The sequence below is a fragment of the Colletotrichum graminicola genome, assembly GCF_000149035.1.
Source record: "Colletotrichum graminicola M1.001 genomic scaffold supercont1.52, whole genome shotgun sequence".
NCBI classification, from domain to species: Eukaryota; Fungi; Ascomycota; class Sordariomycetes; order Glomerellales; family Glomerellaceae; genus Colletotrichum; species Colletotrichum graminicola.
In genome coordinates this window covers 214,866-229,582 of record NW_007361056.1, presented here as the reverse complement: position 1 = coordinate 229,582, position 14,717 = coordinate 214,866, and the positions used below count along the sequence as shown (strand labels likewise).

Here is a 14,717-nt window from a genome sequence, read left to right as displayed (position 1 = left end):
GGGGGCAGCCTAGATTCTTCTTCTTCCCGTCCGGCCGCTGACAATCCGCGAGATTGCGCATTCTCCCTCTTGGCGCTTGCACCTCTCCGTCCAGTGTTTTTGTCTTATTGGCTTTTTTGTTTTCCCTGTTTCCTCCTCGCTGGGCGCGCGCATCGCCCACCCGGGCATTTGTCAACGCAGCCCATGTGCTCGACCTTGTTCCAAAGTCCGAGAATGTTCTTCGGCGATTGTCTTCGTGTGTGTGTGTTGCTGCGTGTGTACTCTACGTGATGCCCGATCCGAAGGGGGGGGGATACTGTGTATTACCACCACCCCCTCCCCCCACGCCACCTTCACCCTCAAGTTGCCGCTTGTGATTTGCCAGCGCCTTCGCACGCCTGTGACTCATAACTCCTAGGGCCACCGCACGACCCGGCGCTTTTCTGGCAACAACAAATGGAAACAAAACGTCGTATACACTAGACACAAGCGAGACGTGCATTCTCTCCCAGAGGCCTGGGTCGGTGATTCTTTTCTTGTTGTGTTTTGCCGGATGAGGAGGTTGTGTAACCCGCCAAAAAAAAAAAAAAAAAAAAGCAGGGCGGCGGCCCTCCCTCCGGGCGATTGGGTAACGCATGCTACCGGCCTCGCGGGTTGGGTTTTTGGTTCGGGGAGGAAGTATGAGTCTTGCGTGACGAGGGAAGTAATCGCCACTTGCGTGGGACAGTACGTATGTTTAACATGCGATCGAAATGACGATGTTTGAGGGGAACGGCCAGGCACCCGTGGGCACGATGACGACGGTGATCCCGTCGCCCCGGGACCGAGAGTCTTTTGGGTGCATGGACGGGGACGAATCGATCTATCGGCCGCTTTACTTTGGGGAAATGTTTCCGATGGCCGATAGGCAGCACTCTGTGGGTCGTGCCGAATCAGAACCGACTCTCAACGGTTTGCGTTTCTAAGTGGTGGCTTGGTATAGGGGTGACGATGCTTCGGTCTTTCCTGGAGTTGCTGTGCCACCCTCGGACCAAGGGTCACGAGAGGTCTCGAGGCTCCGTATACCTGATGATTCGTGGATGAGTCGTCGTGAATCTCCCCTTCCTTGACACGCTCGGTGTACCGAACGTGAGGTTTGTCGGACATGTTAGGGGGGTGGGGGACTTCTCGGCGTGAAGAGCGACGAGAGCCAGTCCTCCCCCCTTTTCGCGCGTAGGCTGCCTCCGGTGACGTGGACTGCCATCCGTGAATGATTGGGTCCGTCCGGCGATGAACCTAAGGCGACGTCGCGAGTGAGCGTCGAGGGTACACCGGACCGTTGTCGACTATGACCCGCACGCCCCCCTCGATATGTACCGGCGGTTCTTTGACGAATACATCGCGACGCGCGAGTCGGTGTACCAGTCTTGCGATCCTGGACCGGCATCACCAGGTCCTCTTCCGAAGGGGACAGTGCCTGCGCACTGCGTCTATCGTGAATCTCTTCACATGCGGTCGATAGACCGCAGCCCAGGCCGGTGGCGAAGCCTCCCTTGGGCGGTCGAATACTTACCGAGGCGGACACTCGCCGCCTCAAAGCTTGAGGACTTTGATCACGGGGTCTCGTCACGGGAGAGACTGAGGCATGTATTTTCTCGTCTGAAAAAGGAGATTGGCCTGTCACCGACGGAGCGACACGGCGGCCTGCGAGAGAGGCCTCCCAGCATCGAGGAGAGCGGCTATTTTCATGTGATATCGAGACTGAACCTTGCTTGAGGTTGTGTATTCGGATGCCCGGCCTCCTTGCAGTCTTCCTGGCCATGAACTTCGCCATTATTGAGTATTATGAGTCATTCAAGTGGCTAGATACGCCGAACTGCCCCGACTGATGTTGCAGATGGCTTCCAAGTCGAGGGGATCCCGAGGTCTTGCTTTACGAGGCACGCTCTCGCCACAACGCGCGTCCGACGTGGGGTTGGAAGAGCTTGAACAACATACACCCATATCCCGCTCATAGGTTTGTTGACGTAGCGGACCATTACAGCAACTCTATAGCGCTGCCCTCCTTTCCTCGGATCAGGCCCTGTAGCTGTGTAGAGTCTGTTGACGAACGCAGCTGGGCCATCAACATATGATCGCATGATGGTGTACATGGGTTTGGCCGGCCAAATTGAATTCAAACACTATCCCGAGCACGTCATTCCTTTGCCGGCGGTTTCGAAACCATCGTTTTGATGATGTGGAACTTGCCTGATATTGTATAACTCAGTCGACGGCCAAGATTCAAATACAACGTCTTTCAGGGAGGTTCTGTGCGACTGATGGGTCACTTTCACTCCCTTCAACCATCATACAGCCGAATGAATGATTGAACCAAAACTGGCAAAACGAATTAATTGAGGCATTACTGTTCGGACTATCCGGCAGAGCCCAGCGGCTTTTGCCTGCTGACAGTTTTCTTTTAACTCTCACATTACTTTCAGCACTGATTGAACACGTACATAAATCCTATCCGATGCCTGCATGTCCTGCAACGGGACGGGGTATCATGTGGCCCATGTGATACGCCGCAGACATAGATGGCAAAAGGAAGTTGGTAGTTGAATGTTTCTGGTGCCCAGAGCAGCCTACTAGACAGTGTTCTAATGTCATCCATCGTAAGTTCGGCAGAAGCTGTGACGAGGGAGAAGCTTTGTCCATTTACACGACTCCGTATGATTTAATTTTGGTTCAGTTGAAGCACATTTTTCTCTTCTTCTTTTCTTTCTTTTTGAGATACGCCGCGATGAACCGAATTGGAACAAGACGTCAAGAAGAACAGGCGAGCCGAGATCAGCAGATACTCACCAGATGCCCACGTTGTCTTGTGCAACTGGACCAGTCGATACCGAGATGAGAGACAACCGCGCCTCCAAGAACCGACCCGGCATGGCTTGCTGAGCTTCGAGCATCGTCAGATAAGCAACGGCTCGTTGAGAAGCGCCACTATGCCTTGGCCATTGTTCCACTCAGATGCGCAGACACAAACAAACAAATCAGTCTATATATCGTAGATAGATGAGAAAGAGGGGCATCTCAGAAGCAAGATAGGCTTTCTTCGCATTCAATCATTTCATTTACGGCCGGCAAAAGCAAAAGGATTGCGCCGAGGGGGAATCGAACCCCCGGCTCCCCGACGCTGCTTGATGGCAACGGAGAATTTTACCACTAAACCATCGGCGCTGGTCATTTGCTGGTGAGCTGTGATGGAAGCTGACGATGCTACGTTTGCTCATATCGCGATAAACTGGAATTGAGCTACTTGTGGGCGAAATGAGGAGGGTTCTAGACCATGAATATGTGTGGGGCCATGTCGGGTGGGTTTACAGGGGTTGGGACAACCTCACTTGGGATGCGACCCGGTTATCTTTTTTCATTCCAAACAGAATTAAAAAGAAACTCCCTGTGACGAGAGAGTACGAGCTCTACAGCCGGAGACAACCTGAGTTGAAGTTTAGTGTTACCCAGTTGTTGGACATACTACGAGTATGCTTGAGATTGTCTTCGATGCAACAATAAGCTGCTTCGTAAAGCCATTCCCATATACAAGAGCCGCGGGAGGCCTCGTTAGTGTCATAATAGAAAGACCTAAAGTCTGCTTACTAGGTGATTAGTTATAATAACCTTCTTCTTCTTTTGTAGTCTCGCCTTACTTTAGATACAGCACATTAGGCAATATCTCTAAAGAATTATTATTAGTTTCACTAGGATAGTGATACAGTTAACCGTACGTATTAATAGGTAAGTAATAAATAATAGGGGTAAATACTAGTCCTAAATTATACGTAAAGAAGGAAAACTATTATAGGATTACGTAGTAAATTTACTACGTAATATCCCTATAGATCTAGTAGATCTACAGCAAATTAGCTGTAGTTATTCTAGCTAATTAGCATTAATCTATACTACTAATATCTAGGTAATAGTTAATATTATAACACTAGTAACCTTCTAAAGTGCTATAAATTACCCCTATTTTCTAGTTATTTATAAAGGGCCTAAAAACGTAATAAAAATAAAAAGCTAAAAAGTATTTAATACTTTTTATATATATAACCTATTATATATATAAAACCTATCTATTTATTTATATCTTTAATTAACTATTATTAATTAACTGCTTTAGCACTTTATTAAGTAATACCTTTATAAATCTATCTACTAGGTTATCTTCCCCTTATATCTATTAGATCTTATAGATCTTATGTTACTTATATAACTAGTAAAGCGCTATAATATTAATTATAAGTTACTTCTCTTTAGTAGTATTAAGCTTTATAAGGCACTTATAGAGAGAGTATAAGTTAGTATAAAGGATTATTAGGATTTATAGTAACTTAAGGTAGTTAGTAATTATTATAAGTATAGTACTAATTATATAAGTAATATTAGTACTAGTAACTATACTATAGACTTTAGAGGCTAGTATACTATATATAACTTTTTTATACTTTATTAAGCTAAAGTAAATAATATTACTAGTAAGTATAAATTTCTTACTATTAGTAGTAGGTTATATAATATTACTTTTATTAGTAAGTATAATAATAAAGCTAAGTTATAAGGTAAAATTATAGTTATTTATAAATAAGCTATTAATAAAGATAAAAAGCTTTATAGTTATAAGGTTAATTAGCTAAAAAAGTAGGCTATAGTTAAGGTAATTTATTTACTACTTAATCTAGTAGTTAAGAGCCTTAATCTCTTCCTCTATAGGCTCTTAGTGTTATATAGTAACTAAATAGTTAAAGTAAGCCTTAGGTTAGTATATTAACGTAATATACGCCTTATAGGCCTTTTACTAAATAAAATCTTACTTAGTAGTAAGTAAATTTATATTAATAAGCTAAAGCTTCTTACCTTAATCTTTTTAGTAAAAATTTATTTTACTATTATAGCTAAAAGAAAATACGCTACTATTAAAGGTAATAAAATTATTAATAGTTAATAGTTACTTAGGCTTTATAGTAAAAGTTACCTTCTTAAGCTCCTTCTCCTTATAGGTAGAGAATCTATTATCTATAAGGCTAATTATATTATCTATTTATATACTAATAAGGCTAAAATCCTTATTATTAGCTAATAAAATAAGTAGATATAGGTTAAAGGTTAATAAATCTATCTAGAAATTCTCTCTATAGTAGTAGTTATATATAGCCTACTAGTAGGTGCCTGCCTTAGTAATACTATAAAGCGGCTTTATTACCTTTATAATAAAGTTACTAGGGTAAAGATAGTAAATTTATATAAGAAGTCTTATAAGAATAATATAGTTAAGTAGTGTTATAGATTAAGTATACGCCTAGGTAATATTATATAACTAGAGATAAAATCTATATTATAAAAGTAATAAGGTAAGGGTAAGGATTAATTACTAGGCTATTTATTAAATTATAGGTAACTACATAAGAATTATCTCCTTATTATTATTAGTATAACCTTAGATAACTAACTATAATTTCTTATATAGTTACTTATTTTTTTTAACTTTATATACTATATATAACTTAAAGATCTATATATTCTTATATGTTTTCTTATTATAAGTAATAATATAAAATACACTATAGTTAATAAGGGCTTTTACTTTTACCTTATTAGATTCTTTAAAAGGCTTACCTAGTGTAGTAAAAATGCCTTTTTTATATAGTTTAATAGTAAGTGTATAGTTAGCTTCCTCCTTTATAGTAAGGTATACGTTAGAAACGTTAATAGTAAGGTGTATCTTATAAAAGAATATAGTAATTAGGTTCTTTTATAAGTAGCTATAGCCTTATTATAGTAGCTACTTGTTATTAATAATAATAGTATTATATACTTTCTTTATAGATTTACTAGTTATTATAGGTTTTTCTTCTTATGCTTATATAGGATTATTATCTTTTTTAGCTGTTATAAGTAGTAGCACTAATTAAGCTTCTTCTTATGCTATATAGTATAGTTTTACTATAGTAATATAAAAATTATATAAGCTATAAGGTAATTTAATAGTATAGGTAGTACTATTATTAGTAAGTAGGTAAAATAGGCCTTACTAGCTGTCTTTCTTATACTATATATAGATAAGTAATTAAAAGGGTAGCACTATAGTATTTATTATATCTAAGCTGTTATATATTACTAGTATATTATATACTTATCTCTTTATATAGATTTACTATATTATATTTATAGCCTTTTTTACTACTTTAGCGCGCTATATAGTAAAAGGGGTAGGTAGTAAATTATTTATAATATAGGGGTATACCTTAAAAATAAATAGAGTTAGTATAAGGCTATTAGGGCTAGTAGTATTATTAATAGCTTTAATAGCTAATTAAAAGGTAACTTTAGGCTTATAATTACTATCTATATAAATAATCTTATACATATAGCAAAAGGCAGTATAGTATTACTTTACCTTACTAATAGATTAATAGGCCTTAATAGGCACTTTATTAACCTTAATAAATAATATATAGGCAGCGTATTTAAATTTAGCTATATAAAAATTTAGGCTAGCGTTAGTAGTAATCTAATTAGGTAGCCTAAGATATATATTAATTTAGTATATTTATATTACCTTCTATATATACTCTATAGTAACTAAACGTAAGAATCTTACTATATTAAACGTAGTAGCTAAGTTAACTATATAAAGTATAGGCTTATTACTATCTATATATATTATATTAATAAAGATTTTATAGTTAAATTTATAGTTATTATATAGTGTAAATTTAAAGCAGCTAGGTGCCTTTACGTTAAGTTAGTAGTAATAGTAGTACTTATTAATCTCTTTAAGCGTAGTAAGGGAGGTAGATTTACTTACTTATTTAAGTAACTTATAAAGTTAATTTACTAATAGGTAGCTAAATCTATAGTAAATATAGTGTAATTTACTATTAGTTAAGTGTTACTTTATAATAGTGCTCTTAAGTAGCTCTAAAAGTATCTATATATAGCCTTATTTTTAGGTAATAAGTATAATAATCTTATCCTTAATAAGCTAGTTAGTAAGGTTATTAAGTTTTACGCTATAGTAATCTATATCTTATAGGTAAAAGAGAAATAGTATATTACTTATTATTATATAAAAAATAAGCTTACTCATTAGTATAGGTATATAGATTACCTTAAGGGATTTATAGTAATCCCTACTGCTAAAGTAAATTATTACTTTACTAGTATAAGTAGTATCTAGTAAGATCTTCTTACTAAGATATTTTTTAAGGGTAAAGTACTACTACTAGCTAGCTATAGATATCTTAGCTATACCTATATTAGGTATAATGCCTTAAAAGGTAGACATAAAGTAGTAGTTATTAAATATAAAGATATTACTACTTTTTATAGTTACGTTAGGTAATTCTTTTTTATATAGATTTTTATAAGTAATAGTATAAAAAGTTACTTAGTTATATAACTTCTTATAGGTTAATAGGCTATTAATTAACTACTTACTAAAGTATATAGTTATAGTAAAAAATATAGTAAATTTATAGTTTTTACTATCTAATAGGTAAGTTTTACTATCTTTACTTACTTCTTTAAGATAACTTAGCTTATTACCTTTATAATTAATAAAAAAGTAACTAAAGGTAGTCTATAAAGCCTATATAAAGTAAGTGCTTTTATACTACATAAAGGAGGCTTATTATTCCTCTTTAGTATACTTAGTTAACTAATAGCCTAATTTACTATAGATAAAGCACTTCTTAGATAAATTACTATTAGGTAGTGCTTTACTACTAGCTAACTATAGAGAGCCTTATAAATAGCCTTACTATTTTTAGGGGTCTGCCCTATAGTTATACTAGCTATTATACTTATAGTTAACCTAGTATTAGTTATTACTATAATTATTATTAGTAAAGTATTATAACTATAGCTTATAGTAAAGAAGTAAATTTATTATACTACTATATAATTATATATAAAGGCTACTAAAGGTAGTAAGTAAATTAAGAATAGTAATAAAGTATTTAGGCACACTATAGCAGTAAGTAAGTAATTACTTATAATAATCTTTATTATATAAGGTACTATTATAAGTAGTTACTTATACTAACTAGGTAATTTATATAATAAGTGCCTTAAGTACTTTAAGCTTACTTTTACTAGCGTTTTCTTTAGTAATTAAATTAAAAGAGGTATAGTAAAGCTTAGCTAGGCGTAAAAGGTGTACTTTATTACCTTTAAAGCGTTATTTAAGCTTTACTATTATTATATTAAAATTATTAAAATAACTAAGTAATAAAGTAGTATAATACTTATATAGCTCCCTTTTAAGTATTACTATTACTACTGCGCTATAGTAGTTTTATAGTATACTTATATAGATATAAAGGTTATAAAAAAATAGTAACTTTAAGTTAATAGTTTTATATAGGCTACTACTATATATTAAACCTAGATTATTTATATAGAACTTTATTAAGTCTATTAATTACCTTAGCGTTAGGCTGTTTTACCTACTTACTATTATAGTTATTATAGTAAGCGTTACTACTAATAAGAAATATAGTTAGACTTAAGCTTTATAAATTACTACTATTATTTAAAGTTCTTATAGTAATAAGGCTAAAGGAGGTGTAAATAATAGATTATTATAAGAGGTTACCTAGGTAATTAGTAGTAATTTATAGGCTGTAGCTTATTTAGCTGCTTTTACTATAGTAATAGCTTTAATAGGTAATACTACTATACTAGTAATCTTTTTATAAAAATTATTATCTACTAAGCGCTCTCTAAATCCTCTAACTTTTTATATAGTAGTCTTAATTATCTCTTTATTCTAGATAATAGTTTTATTATCTTAGATAGCTTAGTAAAAACACACTATAATTATAAAGTTTTTTACTTAATTAATTTATACTTTATAGCTTATAAGGCACTTATATAGCCTCTTAAGTATTTTATATAGTAAGAGAGTAAAATCCTTAGTTTACTAATCTTTAAAGTTAACTTATACCTTAGCTTAAAAGATACTATATAAATAGTTATTTACCTTATACTTAGTAATATAGTACGCTACTATAGTAGTAAGGCTATTATATTACTAGGCCTTAGTAAGATCTTTTAGTATATCTATAATATAATCTCTCCCCTAAAGATTAGGAATAATATACTTTCTAAAGTCACTTAGTATAAGGTATAAGTTACTTATTATAGCTACTAGCCTTATAGTGTTATATAGTATTATGTACTTATTATAAATTATTATAAGTTACTTAGTTAATTTATCTTCTTATATATTACTTATTATCTTTTTATACTTACTTATCTTAGTTACTTACTTATAATTACCCTCTATTAGCCTAACTACCTCTTAGTTATAGGCGTTTCTTTTAACTATTATTAAAGGGCGTATACGTCTATTAGAGGATTTACTACTAGTAGTATAGATAATTATAAAGACTTAAGGTTAAATAAAAACTTAAAAAAGGAAGGCTTATAGTAAGCTTATAAGTAATAAAGGCTATTATATTAGTAATATAAAATAATTTAAAGAAAAATAAAAAATATATAAAAAAGAGAAAGTTAGTAAGCTTTATAGGCTTATAATAAAAGGAAAGTAAAAAGTAAATATTTACTAATTAATAGTAGGTTAGTATGTAAAGTAAGGTGTTTTTTATAGTTAGATAGAGGACTTCTTATATAGTAATAAAGTTAATTTACTTATATAAATAATATAAATTTATACTACTTTTACTATATTAAGGGGATATAACTACTAAGTAATATAAATTAACTTATAATAGGCGTATAGCGTAATCTTACTATAAGGGTATTTATAGATAGGATTCTTAGTAACTAATTAGGGCTACTATAAATAATTAATAGAAAAATTACCTCTTCTTATATTACCTTACTAATCTATAGTAGCTTATAGTAGTAGTTACTATAAAGTTAACTACTAATTAGTGTTAGTTTTACTAGGGTAGTAATATAGTTAACTATACGTATTAATAGGTAGTAATAAATAATAGGGGTAAATACTAGTCCTAAATTATACGTAAAGAAGGAAAACTATTGTAGGATTACGTAGCAAATTCACTGCGTAATATCCCTATGGATCTAGTGGATCTACGGCGAATTGGCTGTAGTTATTCCGGCCGATCGGCGTTAATCCATACCGCCAATATCCAGGCGATGGTCAACATCGCAACAATTATGCTATTTAGCTACATGCGGGAATGCTGCCTGCTGATTTTGGGCGACATCTTTGAAAAGAAATGTTGGAATAATGGAGAGCTATGTGTTGTTTATTGGTTGATACAATAGTATGTAAGCCACTATTGTCACACTACGATTGTAGATCTACTTTTAGCTTATCATCACGTCAGTCTATGTATGAAATAGTCACAGTCCCTTAAAGCTAGCTTAGGCGTAATGAGTCTTGTTAATATTCTTTGTCTTCTAACATACAGTTGAACTACAGGTTACGCATGCAGCCTTGAGTCATTAAAACTTTTGCTGGCATAATGCTCGACGGTACGCTTTCCTGTATTTAATGATGCTATCTATTCGTTACTTTCATATATGCCATTAGTTTAGCACCTTACAAACTCATTTTCTACCTGGAGAAAATATTTCTAGCGAGTTCCAGCTAGGCCGTAATATTAGGACGTCTTCCTATCTACCATCTACGAAGGCTACGGCAAGCAAATGAAGACAGTAAGGGCATTGGAAAGAGATGACAAACCAAATCGTCGCAAGACACCCCGAGCGACACCGACTCTTCCCTTCCAGTAGGCTAGCACACAGCAAGCTGCAACTAAAACCTACCTATGTACGTCGATTAAACAAAACTGCATCCGGCGTGCTAGTCTCGTGTATATCGCAACAGCTACCCACCCAAGTTAGCATTCACCTGCGCTTTTCGGTCGCATATTGCAGTAGGACACGGGGGACAAGACAAGGTTGCAACATCCAGGGACCCAGAAGACTACGAGGGCGCGGGTGCCGGCTACAGAGTATACACGTTCATGTTGAGATGGATGGTGTCGCAAAAGCGACACCGCAAATTGCGGGCAGCTACTAACGCTATGTATATATTACATTACTTAGTGACAGAAGGCATGCTAGCAAGGGGCCCCGCCCTCTGCCTACCGATCTGCACCGAGTTGCGCCCCCTGACAAACAACGTTTATTCACAGTAGTCTATTGGCTGAAAAATTGCATGGTTCTCTCCAGCCAAGAGGAGGGGTAACAAAAATACCTAAGTTCTGATCCTGGAAACATAAAAGCCTGGTTCACTGCAACAAAAGGGTGACATTTATGTCACCTTGGCGCGCGTATTACAATAGCCTCTATTATCTCCGAAACCAACCAGGTTGCGAGTATCCCGACGCCGACCGCAGCTGTACCCAGCTCGCCTATAGCCGAGAATCCAGCCCATCCTGATTTAACCAATGGTGGCGACGGTTTCGTTGCTGCAGATGGCGTAGGTTCTTTGAGGTCCCTATGCCTATCGCCACGCAGAGATTGATGGTGAAGGACAGTCACGATGTCGTCTATCACTGCTACCAGTATTATCCCAAAGAATCTCGGTTATGATGCCTTAATAGAGTTGCATCAGAGTGCCTCCCAAATGTATCTATATATCCCGCCTTTTACAGCAATTTGTCTTTGCTGTAGACTCGCATGTTCCGGAAGATTGTCTGCTAGATTTGACTACTTTATCCGAATCACCGCACATGTAGCCTCATCATCTCATGGACACATCTTCGAAAGATTCAACCTATCCGGTTATATTGTTATCATTGCGTAAATTGCCTCGAGATATCACAATGCTGGCCCGTGAAGCCATCTTGGGAAGCCGAGAAACTCTAGTATTACCGCTTCTTACTTGTTTTTAGCTGTGCTGTAGGTACAAACCATTATTCTGGATGTATGGCGGTGTAGTACAATCTAAGAAAGCCTACCGAGTGCTCACGGCTGCCTTCGCCGAGCAAGCTCAGTGTTCCGTAATCCTGGCCAGCTGAGAGACTAGTCTTGGGCTTCTATAGGCAGAAACAAACCATACGAAGCTGGGCGTGAGTAGTTAGTGGCCAAAAGTACGAGGTAAGTGGTGTGGCCGGAACATCATGAGCCGAGGCAAATCAAGAATGAGCCAAGTATGAAAAAGCCTGTTCCTTTCCCCTCCCTATAGAAGCCGCAATAAATGTTACGAGGAGGAAGGCCGGATTGAGTTCAAAGTATAGAGTGTTTAGGCGGTCAGGAAAGAGACTGTGACTTGTGAGCCAGCCTCCATGCGACTATATTGAGGAATGGTGTGGATATGAGAATCCTGTAACGGTTTTCAACACTCTCGCTTGCAGAAAGAAAAAGTTTGCGTTGCGACGCCAGCGACAACCGGAGAACAATCACAAACAACACAACAAACAGGTTTGCGCCTGACCGCTACCACGTTGCCCAAGTGCCACGAAACCCATGAGACCATGAGATCTAGGCCTACAGGCCAGGAGAGAGAGACAGAATTGCTGAAGAAGGATGGTTCACGTCGAGCGGGAAAACCGTCACTTAGCCGGCTGGGCAAAGCCCTTCCATCAACCTCCGACTGACCGGGGGAGGCGCGATTGGCTCGCACTCAAATTGGGCCCGCCCAACACCAATTTATCCAACTCACGCCAAGTACTTCACATTTACTCACCGTCGTTGGACAACTTATTATTACCACCTCTGTCGAATGGCTACCGCGGCTACCGCAATAGCAAGTGGCAGCTTTTGACGGCCACCGTGAAGAGCCCACTGGGCGCCGCTGCTACCCCGGATTTACCCCAGGTTTGGTTAAATGTGTGGCTGGCTAGAAACGCTGGGATAATTAGCTCCTGGCCACCTACCTAGTCAACTAACTCGACCCGGCTATATGCAAAAACACGCGTTGGAGAGGGCGGTAGTTCCAAAATGTGGAATCCCTGCAGCATAGTAGATCCCAATATAAGCTAGTTTGCGGTCTCTTCTTCTCGGAGAGCCTGCCCCGGTTGCTATAACAGGATGTACCACGAGCCCCGGGTCTCGAGCCCAACACCAGTTGCAATAACGGTGTTGTCCTTGATTGGTACAAACATTCAGTGCCAAGTCGGAAGTATTATTCTATGCGAGGCAGATGGCACTCCCCAACGGCAGTTGTCAATCATTACGGCGGTCAACCGGAATCGCCAAACTCGACAGCTGTTATAAGTCGAAGTCGAGTCCACCAGCACTCCCCTCCTTCTTGGGCCATGGGATATCAGTTCCAGAGTTCACGCACCGAAACCCCTTCCGTCATGGCTTCCTTTTCGGCAATCGTCCTCCTCCTTCTGTCAGTCTCCCTGGGGAGCGTCATGGCTGCCACGCCCGGCTGCGGCAAGGCGGCGCCGGCCAGCGGCACCAAGTCCATCGGCAGCAGGCGGTACATCCTGCAGGTGCCCGCCAACTACAACCCCAACAAGGAGTACATGCTCATCTTCGGCTTCCACTGGCTCAACGGGAACATGAACACCGTCGCCCCCGGGTACTACGGGCTCCGGGCGCTGGCCGGCGAGTCGGCCATCTTCGTCGCCCCCGACGGCCTCAACGCCGGCTGGGCCAACAACGGCGGCGCCGACGTCACCTTTGTCGACCAGATCCTCAGCGAGGTCCAGAACAGCCTCTGCGTCGACACCACCAAGCGCTTCGCGACGGGCTTCAGCTACGGCGGAGCCATGTCCAATGCGGTCGCTTGTGCTAGGCCCAGTACGTAAACTTCCTCCGCCCCCCATCGTTATACATATTCTTGCCGTGCTATGAGACGGTGTCTATCTTTTGAAGGACGCTAGCTAATCCTAAGCCAGATATCTTCCGCGCTGTTTCCGTCATTGCGGGTGCTCAACTGAGCGGTTGCGACGGCGGCACCACTCCCGTCGCCTACCTCGGTATCCACGGTTCCGCTGACAACGTCCTCCCAATCGCCCAGGGCAGGGCGCTGCGCGACCGATTCCTCGGCGTCAACAAGTGCCAGTCAAAGACGGCGCCGGATCCGAGCCCGGGGTCCTCGCAGCACATCAAGACGGAGTACAGCTGCAGCGCTGGGTACCCCGTCTGGTGGATCGGCCACGGCGGCGGCCACGTAGGCGACGCGAACGACAGCCAGGGCAATTGGATGGCCCGCGAGACGTGGGACTTCTTCACCAAGGCCATCTACGGCGGCGGCAGCGCTCCTCCTCCCGCCAACACCAGCCCTCCCTCCAGCACTCCTACCACTGCACCTCCTCCGAGTGGAGGACAGTGTGCGGCCAAGTTCGGCCAGTGCGGCGGGTCTGGATGGACTGGTCCGACGTGCTGCCAGTCTGGAAGCACTTGCAATGCTCAGAACCAATGGTGAGAACAGTCCCAGTCCCCTTTCTTGCAATTGCCGATTTGATCCATAAACTAACGCAGGGCAGGTACTCGCAATGCGTTTGAAATATTCCTAGTCACGCAAAGTATATAAGCCCAAGCTGGTCGATGGATCACTGTACATAATTCTGAATAAAGTTCGGTGGTATTTACTTTTTAATTCATTATGCTGCAGGTTTGAACACTTTAACACCTGTACCGTTGTTTACTATTGATGCAACGCGCATGTAATGTAGCAACGATCGCAGCTCTGGCAAATGGCCAAGGCTGACACCCTAATGACAATGTAATAGGCCAGCGGTCCAGCGTACTAATACTTCTGGTTGATATGGACACTAATGAGCGCAGTATGGCATTTTCAACCGGATTCCGAATCA

The 14,717-nt window shown here is 39.4% G+C and overlaps 1 protein-coding gene and 1 non-coding gene across 2 annotated transcripts; one reads left to right on the top strand and one right to left on the bottom strand.

The window, feature by feature from the left end:
• Positions 1 to 3,099: 3,099 nt before the first annotated feature.
• Positions 3,100 to 3,180, bottom strand: GLRG_13244. Its single transcript has one exon. It is a non-coding gene; the product is annotated as a tRNA-Gly (tRNA).
• Positions 3,181 to 13,250: 10,070 nt separating this feature from the next.
• Positions 13,251 to 14,326, top strand: GLRG_09807 (fungal cellulose binding domain-containing protein; the record flags this gene model as incomplete). The annotated part of the gene is made up of 2 exons (XM_008100492.1): positions 13,251 to 13,698; positions 13,797 to 14,326. 2 exons carry the CDS (start codon positions 13,251 to 13,253, stop codon positions 14,324 to 14,326), a joined length of 978 nt encoding a protein of 325 aa, XP_008098683.1.
• Between the last annotated feature and the right edge of the window lie 391 nt (positions 14,327 to 14,717).